Source organism: Anser anser (genome assembly GCF_964211835.1).
Source record: "Anser anser genome assembly, chromosome: 4".
Lineage (NCBI taxonomy): Eukaryota > Metazoa > Chordata > Aves > Anseriformes > Anatidae > Anser > Anser anser.
In genome coordinates this window covers 48,772,207-48,793,630 of record NC_139724.1, presented here as the reverse complement: position 1 = coordinate 48,793,630, position 21,424 = coordinate 48,772,207, and the positions used below count along the sequence as shown (strand labels likewise).

The 21,424-nt window shown below is 39.0% G+C and overlaps 1 protein-coding gene across 8 annotated transcripts in view; it reads right to left on the bottom strand.

The window, feature by feature from the left end:
• The window catches only part of ANKRD17 (ankyrin repeat domain 17), an 87,007-nt gene that overhangs the window by 22,887 nt on the left and 42,696 nt on the right, over positions 1–21,424 (bottom strand). For 3 of the 8 annotated variants that reach the window (XM_083836112.1, XM_083836110.1, XM_083836113.1), the window contains exons 7-16: positions 20,052–20,146; positions 14,188–14,425; positions 13,479–13,670; positions 12,989–13,098; positions 12,098–12,185; positions 10,968–11,095; positions 10,397–10,540; positions 9,736–9,838; positions 7,451–8,206; positions 301–449 (exon numbers count right to left, since the gene is read on the bottom strand). In XM_083836112.1, the coding sequence (XP_083692238.1) occupies positions 301–449; positions 7,451–8,206; positions 9,736–9,838; positions 10,397–10,540; positions 10,968–11,095; positions 12,098–12,185; positions 12,989–13,098; positions 13,479–13,670; positions 14,188–14,425; positions 20,052–20,146 (2,003 nt within the window). The remainder of the gene's footprint in view (positions 1–300; positions 450–7,450; positions 8,207–9,735; positions 9,839–10,396; positions 10,541–10,967; positions 11,096–12,097; positions 12,186–12,988; positions 13,099–13,478; positions 13,671–14,187; positions 14,426–20,051; positions 20,147–21,424) is intronic. The other 5 variants (XM_083836114.1, XM_083836116.1, XM_083836115.1 and 2 more) reach the window with 3 other exon arrangements.

Here is a 21,424-nt window from a genome sequence, read left to right as displayed (position 1 = left end):
AGCGGTGTACAAGTTGTAAATCTTGTTTTTGTCTTCAGAAATCATGCCCCAAAAGTATTTAGAAGAAAAAGAAATACAAAGTGTTTGATTATTCAATGACTTTGCCTTTTGTTCAGCTAGAGCACTGAGGAAAGTGGGTTGCAACTCTCCAGAGAGTTGTGCCGGCTTTCCAAAAGCAGCTCATCAAGTCCCTAGAATCCAATTCATTATACAACAGAGCTGTTTACTGTATATGAATTACTCAGGACACAGAGGCAAAACAGCTACACATCTGTGCTGCAGTGCCAATGGAAGGCTTACCTGGGCATCAATATCTATAGCAGGGTAGATTGGTAGCATGGCTGAAGGAGAAATGATAGGACTTGGAGTTGGCGTCTGAGGCTGGGAGACAGAAGTTGCAATGCTGTGGGTAGGAGTGTTTGACATTGCAGATGCTCTTCCACTCACTGCTGTTAAACAGAATAATTACACTTAGTAAAGGCAAAAATTTTACCTCGCATTTTTAACATGACAATAAGCAACCAGTGGGACCAAACTCCCACCGACCTAAATCCCCAAATACTTTATTATTCACAAATACATATTTTCCACACATTTATCACAATCTTTGATCCCTCAAATCTTTGAATTTATCAATTACAAAAAAGTTTATCTATATTAGGTCACCAAAGATATATGTAAGTATTAGATTGTCATGTTTTCTAGATGCCCACTACAGAATAGATATACTTATATGTGTATATATATATACACACATATACTTATATATATATATATATATATATATATATATATATATATAAAATCTTTCCTACAAGTCATTCATTATTTGGACCAGGAGTTACATACCTTTAAAAGCTGAACTGCGAAACAAGTCAAATCAATGGTTATCTATGCATTTTTTTTCCTTAAAACAGCTTAAGGATTCCCATGTAGAAGTCCAACTACCTCCCCCACTCCCACCACCTTCCCCAAACATCACAAAAAAGCAGCAGAGCTAGCACCAGGATGCTCACATGGCAGACCTTGTTGAAACTAGTTAAATAGAAGCTTCTTAACAGCCATTTTGCAGAGACTTTGGTCAAAGAGGTTAGGACAAGCAAAAGGTAATACCATTTTACAGTTTATGACAGTATATCGACATGACACAAAATAGCACCAACCGCCACACTTCCCTGAAATTCATTTCATACATATAACGGTTACAAGTAGCGAGGTAACTTGATACTAAAACAGCCTTTGGGGGAAAAAAATAATCCAGTTTTCCTTAAAGGAATTCAGTGTTTTTTCTTCATGACTTTTCTCCCATATTTTTACAAGTCTTTATCTGGTATGATCAGCAAAAGGAGAAAGTGAAGTGCTATACTATTCTCCTGTTAAGCTCACAAAAGGACCTTTAACTGCAAATGAAAGAAATATGGTTTACACATTGTCCACGCTCATTGAATACACAACACTGAATAACCTTACAGAATACTGAAATAACGCCCCTTTACATTATCCCCAACTTTTGGGGTCACATTTATTTTTCAAATAGGTTTAGTAATCAGCCGTGTCCCAGATTACCACCCATGGTTACTTGCTCTAAAATTTAGTTAGAAGGGATAACATTTTCAACAGATGTCACAAAAATTTTACCATAACATGCCTATCGTGCCAACTCCCTTCTCTACAAGGCAGCTGTGTTTTGAATCCATTACTAATTTGATTTCTGGACTTCCTATAACAAATCCCAGCAAAAAAGCTAACAAATGCCATTGAAAGGAAACAAAGAAACTCCTACTCATGGCATAAAAAATACGCTTAACCTTATATTTAAGACTAAAACAAGACCCAACCTCCGTTGATGTTCATATCTAAACACCTTTTGAAGTATGTTCTCATCTTACAAGAAAAAAATCAAACTAGGTATGGATTAAAAGAAAAATGCAGATGCTGAACCAAAGTTGACTGACGTAAGGTCAAAAACTGTGGCGTACTGGAACTCTGTATTGTACAGAGCTAATTCAAGTCTCATCTAATATTATTCAGCAGAGAGTCTACTTTAAACTCATCTATTTTCTGATGCTTGTTGTAAAGAGATATAACCTCATTAATAACACAACAGCCCATTTCTTTCATAGAAAATAAGAATGTTTGAACTTTTGTTCCCATATTTACACACGGCCATAATGAATAATTGTGGAGGAAAAAAAAGAACAAGTTTGCCTTTCTCCAAGATCTAGGAGAAAGCGCTATCAGCTTAAACAGTAATGGAATGAAAAAAACAGTTCTTGACTCTCAGATCTGGTCCCGAGGGACCAGAAAAAGATGTTAAAATGAACCCAAGAAAAATGGGAAACCTGCTACAGTAGCACAAGGGATTTCTACAGCTGCTGAGGATTACTGCTGGAACCCCAACAGGAGCTGGGGAGTATGCACTGCATTACGCACTGCATTACAGGAGCCACTACTAACACTATCAGCATTTTTAAAAAATTAAGAAAAAAAATCAAGCTAGTCGGGCAAATCAATTCAGGTAAAGCCTCTTATACCAATGGCATTGCACTGGAAGGAGAGGGCAGGGGGAAAGAGGTGTTTAAAAGCCAACACCTTGCTCGCCAGGGAAGAAAACTTTTATTGTACAATCCATGTGCAAATGTTTTTATGAATGCTAGCAGAAAAGACCATCAACATGCATGGTGGCTTACAGTTCTCACATTAAATATATCTCAAGTGTGCTTCAGAAATAACTCACAGATATATAAACAGTTCATATCCCTGAAGTACATTTCACTGAAGTATTATTTTTTATGGCTAACAACTTGGATTATTTTTCTTTAAACATCACCTATGCAGAGTTCTTACTTCTAATCAACATGCCAAGTGCAGTAACTAGAACCTTGACTGTGTCCAAACAGAAATATTAGATGTTTTCAATAAACGAAAAGGTTTTTACACCAGTCTTGAACAGTGAAATAGACCAACTAGCTTTATCTTGAAGTAAATCTAAACACATTGACAGCTAAAGCTTCATACTTCCCTTCTGCGCCTCCATCTGCTTTAGTAGACCAGTTGCAATATTTAACAAATTCTGCACTTCCAACATTAGACCCTCATAACTGTATGGCTGGGATACTGATGTCTTCAAAGCTAGTTCACAATTCAAGCATTTTAGTATACACTTGCTTTGGTACAGGACCAACTACCAATCTTAATAACATGATGATACAAGGTAAAACTCTGAGAATTTTAATTGTCAGCTTATATCACCCCAAGCACCACTTGACTACCCTAACTGAAGTCTTGGCATTTGTTAAGATACTGGGCTATCAGTTATGTACTTATTGCCATTAGTAGCATTGTTGCTTTTCACCCTGGTTTCTCTCTGGACATCTCAACTTTTCCTTAGCTCAAATAAAAAAAGGACATCGCAGCTGCTGCCTTCTCCCACAAGCTCAGCAGCCCCACCATTCAGAAATATTTGGCTTACACATGCAGCATGTAAAGAAGTGGAGGAAAGACAACAGTCAAGTTAACAAAAAAATCAAAAACACTCAAAACAAACAAGATACTTAACAGCTGAGACAACGGGTTGTTTTTTTTACTCCCCTCACTGATCTACATGCCCTAAAGTAAAACGCATGCCTTTAAAAATAAGCCCGACATCTTAAAACGGAAGATTTTTTTTTTTGTGGTGATCAAGTTTGTTCCTTCCTTGAATACTTCAAATTTTCACTAAGTGCAATATCTTACAGAAACTAAGCCCCTTTATAATCCTTATTATTTTCATCAACCATCAAGATTGATACTAGTGTTGTCTGATTGCGGGCACAGCATTCTTCTCATGTGCTTTTTCTTTATCTCCTTTACAACTTCAACAGTAAGCATATAAAAGTGCTGTTTCACACTACATTGCAACAAGGCAAGATGAGGGACTGATAAAATAAAGTTACAAAAAATACTAGATAACGCAGCTTCTTCCAACTTGCTTTAAAGAAACTCAACAGCCTCAGTTTCTTCTCATCTACTCCCACTATCTTTTACTGCGATTGCTTTTTTAGTACCTCAAGTTATTAAAAGCTATGTTCCTGCCAGCATGCTTACAAATCAATACCAAACACTTCAGATGCATAACATGCCTTGAATTACAAGGACCCAAGTAATGTTCTGAATTCTAATACAAACACAGCATTGCTTCTACACACAAACATCTCTGCAGATGAAGCCCAAAACCACACCGCAGCTGTGTTCTTTAATTCAATGATTTTTTGTTAGAGTCTAGCCCTTCCTAGGTATTCTTTCATGTCAAGATCCAGTCTTAAAAGGCAGACTACCACAGGCTCAATCCCGTACAAAACCAGCTGCCTAGCAATAGACACAAGTCTCTTAACACTCCTAGGACAACGGTCTAAATGCATCTACCATCCATTTATAAGAACAGCATAACCATTACCAACAACTGATCATAATCACACCAGAGCATGAAAGCTTCCATCCTTATAGTTTTCCAGATCTCCTGCATGCATTGCAGATGGGATTCAATTTCGTTATTTTGCTGTGATGATGGCTCTCTCATAATTTTTTCCAGTGTTGAGTTCCCAGTAAGACCTAACAGTCAATGTGTATTCTCTTCTCATGTATTAATTAAGCTAGTTAAAACTATCACTGACTCAGCTCACAAGGTAGCTTCCAGGAATTAAACTATCAAGCACTTCAAGATTCCTGAAATACTTTGTGAGGCTGTTACTAGACTTACTCCTTCGTAAATAGTGATCTACTTCAACATAGGGTTAGTATTAAAAACAAAAGATGGTTTAAATCACACATCATTTAACATATGCAGTACTTTGAGTTAAGAGTTTTATAAACTCTTTCCCACCGCCAAAAAAACACTTCTAATTCAGCTTCTCAGCAAGCAAACACCTTGTCCAGCATCTGAAGCTGAAGAGCAAGCCCTCTACTTGTCATTGATTCCAGCAGGATCAGAAAGGAACCCTATACTGCAACTGCAAGATTATTTACTACTTTTTCAATTTTCCCTATTACTTTAAAAAGAACAAAACAAACCAAAAAAAGCCACAACCACCTCAAAACCCTCAAGTCAGTACTTTTTCCCATTGTGTCTCCAGACAACTTCTGTAGAGCTCTGGTAACACCAATTAGCTTCTATAGTAACAAGGAAATATACTTTAACATCCCGGAGTTGATCTAGCAACAGCACTTGACCAGGAACATTGGTACCTTACCCTAGCCCCTAACTAATAAAAGCATTTGCACACATGACCTTGTTCTAAGAAGTTCTTAACATGGGAAAATTCAACTTGCAATAAAAACACAGAGATGAATATTATATAAAGTTTACTCAGTCAAGGTGTAGCATTGTTTTTGTAACTGGTGAAACTCACTTAGTGCTGCAAGCCATAGATCTGTGATGGAACTACCCTCACGTGTCCGTTACTGCCTCAGGAACAGGAGGTTTGTATCCATGAGGGATAATATAGAGGGTTCCCATTAAAGCAGTACAGAAAACTACTGCTGAAGTATTTAGCTGCTGTGCTTAATCATTGTGTTACACTGAGCCCACTTCCATTCCACACTAAGTTCTGAAGCGTGCAATCAACTTGGCATCAGAGCTGTATAGTCAGGTCTATGTCTGCTCTCTTGAAAATTACCACTTGGCAGAAAAATAGAGATGGAATTTCATTTATACAGCCTGTAACAGACTTCCCACAAAGGCCTTCCAAAGCACAGTTTAGATCTCATTTCCAATTGCATACGTGTGCTCATGTACTAAGAACTGAGACTAAGTAGTACAAAAACATTCACTCAAATGTTCATTGGAAGTATCTGACTTTCACAAAAAAGATGCACAAGCACTTGGATATGGGCCAGCCGACCTAAAATCCCAGATCCTCAATATGTTACATGCAGTTAAATACATAGCAAGTGTCTTCTAACTGAAAGTTTAAGTCGTATTTAAAGTGCATTGCACGCATACCTCATAGCTACCCACAAACCACATTTTCTCTCTTGAATTGAGTATCTGATTTTGGCACATATCCCAGCAGATCCACATGAGAGACCTTCAGCATCAGTGCACACTATCACGATGCAAGTAGTTTTATCTACCGTCTCATGTCTCCTGTTGTATTTGTATCCACTGACAGCTTCCAACTCTTGTGTCTAGGCTTAAACTAACACCAGATTTTCTAAATAGAATCTCTGTGTCTCCCGTATGTTTCAGTGATCTTTAAGGAGGCTTTGCTCAAACATCAGAGTACTCATTAGGAGCCTAATTTTCATCACACAGTTTTAGAAGCCTTGTTCCAATTTCAAACAATCACCACCTGGTATTTCATAGTTACCAAACCCTCTATTCACTGTGCACCATTACTGTACTCTCCTAATTCCTGCAGTACATGCAAGAGATGCTCCACACCTCTGCACCTTTGGGCTAAAATATTTTTGGAGACTTGCTTTTTCGCCAGCTCACATCTTAACATGTTGCATTAGTCTTACACTGTCTCCTCATAAAGGAGATTTGTTAAGACAGAGAGCATTTTTAAAAATAAACATTCATCAGTTTCACAAAGAGCACCCTAACAAATTTCAATCAAGTAACATGATTTTTCCCAACATTCCTGAACAATTAACTTGTATTCAAATGAGTACTCAGAATAAGTATTCCAGCCATTACATTAACAGGGGATTACATGCAACTAAAGCATGTGTAAAGGAAAGCAATGCTAGCAGCTCATACTTCCCATGGTATTTAAGGCCTGTTTCATTATTTTTAGTTGCTACTTTTTAAGGCCTTAAAGCTCTGATGTAACATGGGCAAAGAAATCTCCAGAGCAACTAAAAAAACTTGGTGAGGCTAGATTTTTTCATTGACAGACCAACAATTTCTATGAATATACTGAAAAAAGTTAATGGAATTACCGCCTTTTCTTCTGAACAGAAGTAAAAGTTTCCTAATGGTTCACTATTCAAGGCCAACTAGAGCAGCTCTCATTCAAAAGACAAGCCTACAGGTTTGCTACAAGTTGTAGGCTTAATGTAGGCTCAAAGCCTGTTCTGAGCGCTTCAAAGTCAGCTCTCTTGTCAACTAGCCAAAAGTACTAACAAACAGCACCATCGTGATGTTATTCCTGAGCTACAGACAGGCTGAAAAACTTTTTATTTCTAGTATACCCCACCCCCCAAACCAGAACAGAGGTAGAAATGCTATTTCTGACATACCAACCTGACAAACAGGCACCTGTTAGCACAACAAAAGGAAAGGCAACCCTGCAAATCGAAAAGTTAAAACTAATTCTCTGAAAACCTCAACACAGGGATATCAGTAGGCTAGAGGTACTGCTGCAGAGCTAGCGGGAATACACAAACACACACACACACAAAGAAGTTGACATACCCTCAACTGGTTAAGCAAATATTATACCTGCTCATAACAATATAAACCCACCTGCCATGATGTCATCCAGCGTGTCATTGAGCGTCTGAGCAGGGCTGGCTACCATTAACCCTTGCTGTGTTTCTGTCAGTATTCCTTGCCCCAGCCCTGCTAGTTGTGCTTGGCCCAACACTGGCTGTCCAACTATTACACCTTGCAGTTCTGTAAGATTTGCGATGGACCCTGGAGGTAAGGAACCTGCTGCCAGAGGCAAAGCTTGTGGCATCGCCAGAGGCTGAATTGGTGCAAAACCCGTCTGCGCAGCAGCTTGCTGAGGATCATCTTTAAGCAAGATGGGGTCCACTTGTTGTAATCGTGCATAGTCTCCCTCTGAGAGTTGTTCTCCTACCCCAACAGGAGTCAGTAGTCCCAGGTGCTGGCAAGACTGTTGCTGCTGCTGCTGCTGGAGCTGAATTCTTTGCGCTTTTACTTCTAAATATTGCTTTTTTAGCTGCTGCTGAGTTTTCAGCTGTAACTCTCGTTCCACTTTCTGCAGTTCCTCCAAAATCTTTTGTTTCTTCTGGATCTGTTCCTCTCTCGTTTTGTTCAGCTCCTCAATCTTCTCTTTGGTGAGCTGGTCAGCATGTGCCAATTCCAAGGACTGCAGCTGAGCATTCTTCTCTATGGCTTCTTTTATCCTCTGCTCCAGCTCTGTCAACTTGCCCTGAGCCTCTTCTACAATGCTCTCTGGAGACTGATTGGTGATGTAACCCTGTACATCCTGGTTGTTTGCTGGCAAATGACTGCTGGACTTTTGTTTAGAAGCAGCTGTGTGAAAAAGAAACCCCCTCAGAACCAATGGAAGTGCATATGAATGGCATCCTCATTATAGAGCTACTGTTGGGATGCTAAATGCACCAAGACACAGCACCCACAGAAGGTCAGTGTACTGTAAAGCCCTCAAAGGAAACGGTATCTTTCACTATCAATTTTAACACAGCAGTCAGATTGCAAATTAACAGTATAGATTATTGCGCATACATTCCAAATAACCCCTAGGCTACGTTGAAATATTTACTCCAACAATTGTTATACTTTCGCCAAATGAAGCGATTGTCTCAAGAGCCGCTGTTATCAAGTGGTGCTACAAGATAAATGGAAACAAAAGGGTAGGATATGCTGTCTCTTCACTTGATCTTTTGCGACTGGCATCATGTTAAGGCATAAGTGTATCGTTACAGCCCTGAAGCACAGCAAAAGCGATGCAAAAACATCTCAAGGGACACGTGACTTTGCTTAGGCCACCAGTTTTGCGAGTAGCTTAGTACGTTTTAGGAAGTACTACACTTTCTAGGAACACTGAATCCTTTCACTACAGGTATCCAGCTTTGCTCAGTTGACAAACAGTGCTAGAACCCAGGATAGTCATTTATATTTAACATGATCTAACAGGGTATGTTTAGCCACTACATTTTATCCATAGCAGACGTGACTTTGGATGTGTCAAAACTCAGCTCTGCCCAGGCAAGGCAAATAATTCAGCCTTCCTGTAAGAATGAGCGATGGACTAATCCAATACATCTTTTATGAAGAAGTCCACAGTAAAACAGCTGACATGGTCTGCCATACCAGTTGGAGAAGGAACAATCTTAATTTTGAAGGGTGAAAGACAAATCAAAACCCAGGATTTGAGCCAGTGGCGGTGCCCAGTTTCTTCCAGTAATCCTTGCTGTATTTCCAGAACAATACAAGTGTACACACAGTATTAATTTTATGACATGCACGCCTGTATTTGCACTATTGCTGATCCTTGATAAAAAATGTTTTGGAAGAGACTTCTAAAGTACAGAAAGAGTAAAGTTATCAAAATAGTGATATCAAAATAGATGCAAATTTAGTCCTAGGAGGAGCTAAGCCACATCAGACTAAATGTTTTGTAGCACAAGAAATTCCGCCTTCAATCAAATTAGTCAAACCCACTCCAAGACTACTATCCTAAGAAAACACGGGTTACCCAATGAACTACCATATGGAACTTAACAGTTGCTGCAAATTCCACTAGCAAATTTATGTAGGTTTCTGGGTGACATTCTGCATTAGCCCAGTATGTCGAACTAATATATATATATACATATATATATATATGTTTTTACTTAGGCAGATTTCTTGATGCTTTGTGATTACAGGGTTAGATGACTGATACTTCATATTTGATAGATAACCAATCCTTTAAAAAGAAATTTACAGTTTCCTTGACTGAATCCATTAACACTCTTCATAGGCACTACTCTGCTGTAAGCGCAACCCTAAGTCTTCTAACGGATATTTAGAAAATAAGCTCCAGAACTAAGACTGACCTTTATTTCTGATGGGAAGGGTTGTGGCGACATTAGCAGGGGGTTTGTCAGGCTCCTGGGGTGGGACGACCATGGGCAGCGCCTGCACTGGTACACGAGGAGCCTAAAATGTTGGATACTAATAGATTATTTTCCTCATACTCTAATCTAGTGATAGTTCAATAGAAGGTAAACAAAACCTGTTAGAAAAGCAGACTTTCATGGTAACTAATAACATTTCATACATTTTAATATGCTGAGTTTAACAGTTAACCATTTGAGATCGCCTGACTTCCATATGCTTGGCATTCTTCACCTAGGAAATAACTTGCCAAAGACGACTCATCTCTGTACTTTAAAGTGCTATACTCTGGAAAAGGAAATAAAAGCCACAGCGGGCCACAAATATAACTCTGAAGAACAGCCTCATTAAAGCAGACTTCAGTTACGGGCTTTTTACTTAACACTTTTTCAATAATCTTTATGGAACAGGAAAAATAAAGGACTACACAGCGATGCTCAGAGGATCTTCATTTTCACAACAGCTCAGATTTTCAAAATTGACCTGCAGTTCAGTAGTAGATGAAATGACATGATTGACTTCTCTTCTTTCAACTTTGAACAAACTGCAACAAACACAAACAAAGCCCCACAAAACAGACCGTCAGCCCTTAAATCTTACCCTATTTAAATCATGGGATGGTGGGGTGAGTTGAGTAGCATCAGGTGGAGGAGCAGAAAGCAAGTTGTTGGGGTAGTCTAGAAGGTAACAAACCACACTGGTATGACCACCCTTTGCTGCCTCTATTAACATAGTTGATCCATCCTAAAAAGGCAAAGATCACACTATTAGAAAAGATCATAATGAAAACACAATAATGCTGAAATGTTTTGAGAGATACAACAGTATATATTCAGACTTCCTTAATATTCCACCTGCGGCAAGTCCACAAGTAAACTTAAAAAATAGTATTTTTTTCCTTCTTTTTCCTCAACTATAACTGGAGCTCAGTCTTCAAATTCATGCTAATTAACAGGTCTGTGCTCCTCCAAACACCAACTCCTATAAACATGTTACTGAACGCAATGCCTGCTTGTGGTTTTCACTGAAATACCTGCTCTTTGATCTTACTGATATCATGACATGTTGGGTCAGTTACAGAGAATACAGAAGTAAATTCTCCTGCGTATCTTCAGCTATAAGATGAATGGAAGACTACTTCAGAGGAAAAGAAGGTAGCTGAGTTACAAACCTTCAATCTGTGTGTAGGATCAGCACCATGAGCTAGCAGTAACTCCACAACTGCCAAATGACCTCCAGCACAGGCCAGTGACAATACTGTATGATCGTTGTTAGCAGTGGTCCTATTCACATTTGCTCCTTCAAAAACAGAGGGAAAAGATTATTTTAAAAAAAAAAAGAGAAGAGATTTCAATTGGTTCTCCTCTACCAAAAGAGAGAAGGGATACCAAGTTTGCCACCTTCTTAAGCACGAAAATACTGTCTTTGGCTGCAGTCTTGCAACTGATATATAATATTCAAGTCAAACTCTCATCAGAAGCCCATTTAACCTGTCACAGTCACCAAATTCAACGTCTCAGTCTTGTCAGGTAGAATTTGACCACCCTTAGCATACGTGCCTCCAAGAAGAACAGAAACACTACCTGCACTAACACTCCAAGCCCATTGTTCAAACTGGTATGTTAGCTCATACCAAACTCCACACAGTAGGCAAACCTATTCCTTTTAAGTTTGCTAGCAGTTTTTTAGAGAGTGGTATCTTTCTCTAGAAATGATTCAACACATGGATCTTAGCTGGCTGCCACCAAGCCGATTACCAGTTGCAGCTCTGCTTTTTTCCTTTACAGAGAAAAAACTACATCATACTGGAAACTTCAGGCTAGTCCTGCTCCACACAAGGAAGCTAAGAGAAAAATCATTCGGCTTGTAAGAAAGGAAAAAAAACAGCTCTGAGCTCTGTATCCACACTACACACCCAGTGACATAAGGCTGCAGCTGATAGTTCTGACAACATGGAACAAGTTACAATCAAGATGCTGAAACAAACAGGTGCTTGAAATTGAACTTCTGAACAAGATAGTGCTCAAGAGCTGTACCATGAACATGGCGACACCCAGTAAATGCTACAATCGTTATTGCTTTTATTAGGAATTAGAGAGTGGAATATAACTGTTTTTAAAAGTTGTTGAAGTTTTCACTAATCCCACCTGAAACCAGAGGTGATCGTTATGATTCTAGTTTAAGAATCACTGAACTACTTTAAAATATTTCAACCAAATCCAAGTTAAACTACTACTGATGTATGTCCCTAACTCAGAGCATCTCTAACAGCCAAAACCAAAAGCCTTTACACAAACTTACCTTTGCTAATCAAAAACTGAACAGTGCAAACGTGACCTGCCCTTGCAGCTTTCATGAGCGGAGTTCTTCCACCTTCTGATTCATGCTCCTAGAACAGATAAATAAAGACTTAGAATTCAGGAATCACAAGTAGCACATCTAAAAGGACATAATCCTACTGTTTGCTTTTTGAATTGGAAAACATCAGCTGTGGAAGATTCCTTTTTGAGTGTTTGACAGTCTATAAAAATCAAATTTCAAACAGCACAGCATTTAAGTATATCTTGCAGACAAATGAGAACATCTACCTACCTTTGTACAGGTCTAAGATGCCTGGATAAGAAGCGTTCAAAGCACATGCTGGTGATTATAGATTAAAAAAAGAATTCTGTCACGCTTAACTGCACTTTTTGGTAACCTACTGGTGTACAAGCCTGGTATAAAAATCAACTGACCTTCATTATCTTAATTCCACTATGGTACACCAAATAGATCACATCAGAACTGTCAACTGCTGCTTAAGTAACAAGTTTGCAAATGCAAGTCTTAAACCATGATCAGCTCAACAATTCCAAGCTTAGTACATTTCAGCACTGCACATGACAGAAAAACAGAATTTCCTATTTTCCTGTACAAGCAACCTTGAAGGGTTTAGAAATGCTTTAAAAATTAACTGCTAAAGTTTTTGATATGACCTACACACTTCTAGGCAACAAAACAGTCTCATATCTGTTAGAAAGCCATCATCAGTTCTTACTTAGTTGAAAGTAAAAAGGTCAAAAAACAGTACAAATCCAATTAAAACAATTAACACTCAACTCAAGAGCAAGTTTTCAGCAGTGAACATGAAACAAAACACACATTAATTACGGTATTTCCTACTTATAATTTCTGAAGAAAATAATTACTTACCAGATCTGCACCTGCCTGAAGTAAGACATCTGCTACATCAGTATGGCCATTTTCACACGCATATGTCAGTGCTGTGTCACCTGTTGCTGTTGTTGCATGCACATTAGCCCCTGAAGCAGTATTAATGAGCATGTAAGCTTTATGGAGTTTATTACAGAAAATATGCAAGTATCTTAATAATCTTTTATAAGATCAGATAGCAAACAACTTTCTCCTTTCAGTACAACATCCACAACATTATTTAATAACTTAACAATACTCTAGGGAAAAAAAACAGCACTCAAAACCTAGAAATTAAGTTCCCAGAAAACTTAGATCAACTCAAGTCTACAAAAGCTAAATTAGGGTCCAACTAGTACGTTATTTACAATTCCACAAACCTTTGCAACCAACTTCAATAAGCTGCTAATCAAAGTGTAACCAATTTGGGGACACATTTTTTAAGGTTACATTAAGTCTCTACAAAAGGACTAACAAAATTACTCCATACCTGCAGCTAATAAATATTTAACCAGCTCCAAATGACCCTCCTGAGCAGCCTCCATCAAAGGTGTTGAACAACCAAGTTCTATGTCAGCTCCTGCTTTAATAAGAAAATCGGCAACCTCCAAAAAACCTCCACAGCAAGCCAGAGTTAGAGCAGTTTCCTGTGTCTCCTCTGTTTGAGCATTGATATTTGCTCCTTCAAGAAAATAGACACATATATCAGAAAACGCTGATTTTTGAAAGCACTATCAGCATATTAAGCTATTTATTGTTACACAAGGTATCTGTTTATATCTCATTTCTACAGGTGCAGAAGTATCCTTCTAAAATCATGACACATCAAATCTCAGTTTCCTTTCACTACTCGGGAAACCCCTCTGAGAACTCAAAAGCGCTTCTTCACAGCTTTTCAGTAATAAAACATTCTCAAGATACGCCAAGGATATCATGGAGAGTGCAAGTGACCCACGTTAGCCCTTCGGTATACAATACCTGTCTGAAAAATGCAAAGCTGCTCTGAAGAACAGTTCAGAATGACCACTTACCAAATAAAAGTATAACGAAGAGTACTTTGCTAAAGAACTGCTCAAAAAGAGGGTGACAGGTTGTTCAGAAGTTGTTCAAAAAGGAACCGATATAATTGTAATATATTTAAAAAAAACGAGACACATGCCTACTGAATTGTAGTCAACAGAAGGCACTGCAATAGTTACCTTGACCAAGTAGTAGCGCCACCATCTCTTCATGGCCTTCTCTAGCTGCTTCCATCAGCGGTGTGTATCCTTCATCATTCACCTCTTCCAAGTTAGCTCCACGTTCAATCAGCAAAGCTGCCAGTTCAACATGCCCACCACAGGCTGCCAAAGTTAACGGAGACTCGAAAGAGTCAGCAGGCATGTTCACCTGAGCTCCGCTATCAAGAAGTAATCTTGCCACTTCCACATGGCCATCCTACGAGAGAAAAAAAAACAGTTTAAGAACTCGTAACAGAAAGAAACTTGCTGTTCTTTTTCAAAGCCTAAAGAACTCACCATCTAAACTCCATCAAATGACACGTAAGAGCAACAAGTAAGGAAGTCCAAAAATATAACAAAACTTCCTTACAAATTTTCTTAAATATTTGGATAAAGACTAAAGGTCCACTGTTAAACAGGTAACTGGAAGAACTTCAGGAACGTTTTTATTGAATGCGCCTTGTTCAAAAACATCATTAGGATACACATACCACGCTTTCCTGCTTGCAAACTGGTTGACTTCACAGAAGACACACGAGTTCAAGTGTTTGGTATCACTTTAGTCAGAGGGGGAAAAAAACAGCCCAGAGAGCTTGACGCTATTTTAAAAGCATGCCTCCTCCACAAGAACAATACCAAGATGCTGTTAACACCTAGTATTTGTCTTCACTAAACAATGCAGACAGAACTGAAGACTGTCAAATTTATGCAAGGAGCAAAAATCTTAGGAAATAAGCTACCACCAAAATGCATTTATGTTCTTTCAACAAATTTACTACTAATGAGGCAAAGCAGTGTATTAAATGAGAGTATTAAGAGAATCCAATCAATCTTTTTACTTGGACATGAGAACAGGTTGCAATGTTCTTCTAAAAGACTACATAGGCTTTAAATTGCCAACAGATCACAACGTCAAGGCTCCACACTTCATCACGAAGAGGGAACTTAGATTCAACATGCAGTTGCATTATTTGTTATGCAGTATATTTTCATTACCAAATCAACACGTCAGAAACACAGTTGGTCCTCATCTCCATGAGGACTGCTAGCATGCATCTCAGAATATTTACAGATTCCCAGCTTTTGGGGAGGGAGATGAAAGAAAGGACATAGCCTAAGTTAAACAATTTTGCTTCCTTACTATCTTAAGAAGCCATGCGCAACTACACTGCTTGTCTCTTGGCACTTGCAGAACTATTGCGCTTCCTGCTCGATTTTAGAGCAGTCAGGACTTGTTTAGTCTTTTCCCTTCAAGGGAGAAAGCAAGACCATTTGTCAAGAGTTCCTCCTAGATCACAAGAGCCACCTCAAACTATGGCTTTCCCCTGACAGCAGTCTTGAGGTACTGTTGTCAAACTGGTTACCCAAATGGAGCTCCTGCATTTGCTTGCTTGCTTCCTTTGGATAACAAAGAAAAAAAGATTTGAGCATATGATCTTTGTCATGTTTCTAGCACACCATATTCAGGAACTTGATGAAATGACTTTCCAGCTGTCCGCTTACATTGAAATCCTGACAATGACATATCGAAATGCCATTAAAGTCTAGTTTTATTTATAACAGAGACAAATCAGCTTGGTCACTTCAGTCCAACAGCGGAAAATCTCCAAGTTGGTTGTCTCCAGAAGGAAATTATGATCATTCAAGCTTGGAATAACCAGGCAGGGAAAAGCCTGATAGACAGAAAACAGGAGGGTAGCATAAAAAAGCAGCTGCTTACCATGAACACAAGGCTCTCTTGAGGTTGTCATTGACAAGGTAAGTACATCCTGAACTGAGATTAACTATTAAGAAGCAGCCAATTGAAGCCATTGGCATCCTCACCAAGAAACAGCAAACCAAAGCCATCATTACACTCAAGAAGCTAGAAACCATAACCTTAAAAGCTGTTTCCCAGACAAAATACAAAATTGCATCTGACACATTCCAACCTCTTTATCTGAAGCATTTTATACATTATCATTTCCAGGGAGCACAGCAGAGTTTTGTCTCAGAAAAAGATCTAGGCCATTAACTAGGACACACTTTTTTTTTTTTTTTTAACATGAAGTCACAACACTATTTTAGGGAAAACCTCCAAGACTCCACAGAGGTTCTTTCCTTGAGGAAACGCAGGGATGGTGCCTCGACCATCAGGCTCTGGCAGAACAACTCACTAATCATTCCAGACTGATTTAGCTCAATCATGGCAAATAGCAACATAAGAGTATGCTTCAAAGTTTTGTACATGGGCTGGGCAGCCTTGAAAATAACTGCTGGTGATTAACCACACAAAGGACTTTTATCTCTGTTTTAACAAACTTTGCAACAGGATGGTGCTGTTCAGCTCTTCTAAAATGTGTTTAAAACCCCTAGTAAGGGTTATTTGATCACAAAACATTGTCTGATGAATCTGCATAAGTGTACCAGGCACGTTTTGAAGATCAACCGGTGTGGGCAATCAGTACTCATCCCTTACTGGAGAAAATTACATTACTTCAGTAAGAGGAAGCCCAAACTAGACAAACCTGCTTTTTGCTCCCACGAGGCAAGTCACATTGCTTAACAACTCATTTGCATTAAACCACTACTGGTGTGTATAAAAAAGCTGTTGGACAGAAGTCTTCCTGAATGCTTTGTAGGACAAGGTTCACACGGTCTCTTAGGCCTGTATGTAAACGCTGTACCGCAGATAAATTCTCTAACATATACTCAATTCAGTGCTATCCTAAAGGGCAGTTTTTTTGCATTACTGAAGAAAAAGCAACAGTTTCTGCAGTAAAAGCATGCTGAGACGAGAAGCTTCTGCTGTATTTCAGACTGCAAACTTTTTAAGTACTGCCACAGAAAGCTGCTCCTTCTGAAGCAAAACCAAAGATCCTGATAACATCAACCATCTCTCAGTCAATTCTGAGAATAAGCATGGAAATGCCCACTTAGAAAATGCTTCCGGATGAAAGACGGGACACCAAGACTTTTTCCTATTACTTAAGAAGAAATGGGTCCCAACATTTCTGTGAGTCCAATGGATGTGTTAGTCTGTTGGTAGAGGAACATGGGGAAAGGAGGAAAACAAGGCAAAGAAAGCTCGCTCTGCAGCTCCACAAAGTAGCAGCATTCTCTGCAGTCTGCCAAGCTGTCCCGATGAAAGACTACTGCAACAAACAAGATTATTTTATTGCCATCTTCTAGGGAACTCACTGCAAGCACAGAATCCATAACTATATGGCACACATTAATATTTCAGATTAAGAAAGAATAGCTGAAGTCCTGTTTATCTGCATGCCTTGCTTTCTAATGACTTCTTAAGAACTACCATTGTTAATGATCCCCCTATTTGAAGTCATTAACTTCTTTCAACAGACAACTGTGGCTGAATTTAGAATCATTAGTGTTGTTATTTCAGGAAAGGGAAGACGACCAAGTTAAGTTTCTAAGAAGCATTTGTGGCACTCCTCTATGGCCACAGTCACAAGATACTACACAAGGCTTGTGACAAAAAAAAAAACACAACCCACAAGAAATCTAGCTAGAGAGGAGAATAAGAAAGTAATTAAAGAGGCAAGTTTTAGTTTTATGTTGAAATTGTACATACTGACGAAGAATTACAAAAACGTATGCATAAGGCATTAACAAAATTTCTGACCTAAGCATGCTGCAGCTACAAACCCTAAATAGAAAAGGAAACCTCTACAGAAAGGTTTCTTCAAAGTCTCAAAGGCATTCACAGATACTTATTTCAACTAAATACAATAAAAATTAAGGGGGGGAAGCCTAGTTCTGCTCCTTTTTGTTTTATTTTCCTTCTCTCCACCAAAAGAGGTTCCAATTCACACCCAGTTCTAGAAATGAAAACTGGTATCTGGCTGAATTTCTCATTGTGCTAGTCTTGCCAACCCTTGGTATTAAACAGTATAGGGCTAACTCATACCACTTCTCCGAAAGGGGGCACACCAAAGCCTAAACTGTTGGTGCAGAAAAGGGGAATCAAGGAGCACATTTACTCAGAAGTAAACTCCAAAGGAAAAGGCAAAAGGAATTGAAACCTCAACCTGAGGCTATATGTAGTAAATGAATTTCCAGTAAGATACGCGCTTTAAAGGTGACGCAGATAAACCAGAGTTACATACCTGGTTCAAGCTTATGAGTACCTCAAACAAAAACACCATATAAAGACTGCAATTTAACAAGTTTTCTTCACCACAAAACCTTGGAATAATCTTAAATTGAGCATCAATTTTGCTATTTCAGCATTGAAATGTACCCATACATAACCTTTTCAAGTGAAAGTTAAACCAATATTTATGTTATACCACAAGAAACTAAAAATCAGATTTCTTCTCAGTCTTATTAAATTTTATAAAAAGGTAATCTCTTTTATGCTGTCATTTTACAATTGCCTCAGATTAACAGACCAGCAACATGGAAGTATTTTTCTTAATTAAGCTTGTTAACAATTTCCCTTTCCGTTTCCTAGTTGCTCCCCACACAGCCTCTGGTCCTGTGTTTTCAAGGAGTAAGGTCAGCCCTAGGATCCCCAGCATAAGGGCATGGACTTCTTGGATGGCCACGAAGACAATTAGTAGGCCGAAGCACCTCTCCTATGCATACAGCTGAAGAAATTGGGGTTTTTCAGCTTGGAGAAGAGAAGGATTGAAGGAGACCTTATAATGGTCTTCCAGTACCCAAAGAGGGCCTACAGAAAAGATGAGAAAGGACTCTGTCATGGATTGTAGGGACAAGACAAGGAGTTTTAAAATCAAAACATGATAAATTTAGATTGTTGAGAAGAAATTCTTCACCACGAGGGTGGTGAGGAAGTGGCACAGGTTGCCCAGAGAAGCTGTGGATGCCCATCCCTGGAAGTGTTCAAGGTCAGGCTGGATGGGGCTTTGGGCAGCCTGGGCTGGTGGGAGGTGTCCCTGCCCATGGCAGGTGCTGGGACTTAGGTGGTCTTTAAGATCCTTTCCAATTCAAACTATGCTGGGATTCTATGATAAGTGACTGGGTGAACCATACTGAAACAAGTCCCACACACACCCCTAAACGTAACCACCAACACGGGAAGATGAAAACTTGGCTTACAAACTCCTTAAACATGCCTAGGTATGTTAAATGCTTCCAATAGCCAGGTTACAACCACATTCATCACCCATGTTTAGTGCATACTGTAATTGTCAAAAGCATTTCAACAGCCACTCTCAATCTGCTTTAAGCTACTTCATTTGGAGATGGCTGTAAAAAGCATCTCTACGTTGTACACTCAGAGTTGCTCTCCCAGAAACTGGCAGAATTAACATTTAAAAACTGTTTTCTTTAAATACTTAACTAGTGTTTACATCTGGCTATCTCTCAATTCACGAAAATTCCTCTGAACTGAGGTCACAAAAGTATCTCTTATCAAACCAGCCCTACATGATTATTATCGGACAAAAAGCCAAAAGTAACTGACATAACACAAAGGCAGACAGTCTACAGAAGCTGCTTCAGGACAAGCACAGCCTTACTTGGTGACTCCTGCCACTTCCGAAAAAAATAAGTGCAGCTGGACATAACATAAACCTTGTTATTCAACGAATGGGTTAATATCTCTCTCTCACTGTCTCAAGAAATTAACTATTTTGTCAGCAATGAGAGCAAAAATTTTCATTTTATTGTTTCAGGAAGTACCATTTTTACACCATGGACTTTTTTTTTCCCATTTTTGCTTCATTGTCTAACCAAAGTTTGTGACGTACAGAGAATCAAAATATCACACAGTTGGATTCCATACCAAAAAGAGGCCAAAAAGAATCACTTTGTTCATCTCCTGCAAGTGAAAAGACAATACATATGCCTGACTGATAAAGCCATGCATCTCTTACCATGCAAGCCTCCATAAGAGCAGTGTGCATTTCATCTGTCTTGTGTTCCTGGTCTGCACCAGCTTCCAACAGGAACCTCACCATTTCTAGATGGCCTGTACAGAGAAAGTACTTAACAGTTACAAACTACTTTCAGCAGGTACATTTCACAACTGTCATAGAAAAGGTCTAGCATAATATAATTAAGGTAGCAAAAGGCTACGTTACAAGACAAAAATGTCAGTAAAACTGTTTCAGTAGGCAAGTTCATATCTACAGGTTTAACAACTGCAGAAGCCCAATAGCATACTTACTAAAAATATCATCCGATTCACTTAGTGGCTTAAATCATGTCTGTATTGTATGCATTCCTTGATGTGACATTAGAGCCAAGCAGTGCAAACATCAGGTTTACCAGGGTGATTTATTATGTCTGAAGACCTTACACTTATTTTTTTTTCAACTACAGAATGACAGCCTTTCGTTTAGTTGACAGATTTTCCTGCTTTTTCCTGCTCAGCACTAGGGATTTAAGGTTACTGTGGTTATAAATGGTATTGTAAACAGCCCCTGAGCTCCCATCAATCCTTAGGCCACAAAACAAAGCAGATGGACCTTCACGCTGATATTTGTAGAATTCGACCACCTACAGAAAATCTCCAACTACAAAAGGCGCTTAAAAGCTTTTGGGAAGTATTTACTCTCTACCATTCCATTAATTCGCAACTATAGCTTTCCAAGTTCTGGAGGTATGTCAAGTCCAGTCAACTCCACTATACAGTCATGATTCAGTCAAGTAGCAAACATAAAACCAAGCCAGATAAAAGCTGCTTTGTAACTCAACATGAATAAAGCTAAATCTTAACACTAGGAATACACCTAGCAACAACACGAAGCACACAGATACTGCCCAAAACGAGGCTACAGTTGTAGCCCTTCCCCCTTTATTTGGGAGAAGCTAGTGACCTTCTTGGTCTCAAGTATCCCAAATCATTCTACTACAGGAAGCAAACACCACATAAAAAAAGAGGACCATATTTCTACTTCATAAGATTTGGAGTAACACAAATTCAAGAGATACAGACAGAACATAAATGGATAAGGGGAAATTTTTACTTTTTTTTTTTTTTTTTAAACTCAGCTTTCCAAGCTCACCTCAGGATTCAGGGCCCATGCATACTTCTTCAGGGAGGGGACAGTTTGGGTTCCCACTGCTCTTTCAAATAGAGCCTTTGCTCTGATAACCACCACAAAGACAACTACCAGGGCTTGTGAAGGTGCTCGGTAACACTGCGCCAGGAGCGTTCAAGGCAGGAAAACCTACTGCGATGCCAGAGCAAGTACCTCTGTTACAAACATCAATTACTCTATGATTCCAAGAGCCATTCTAATAG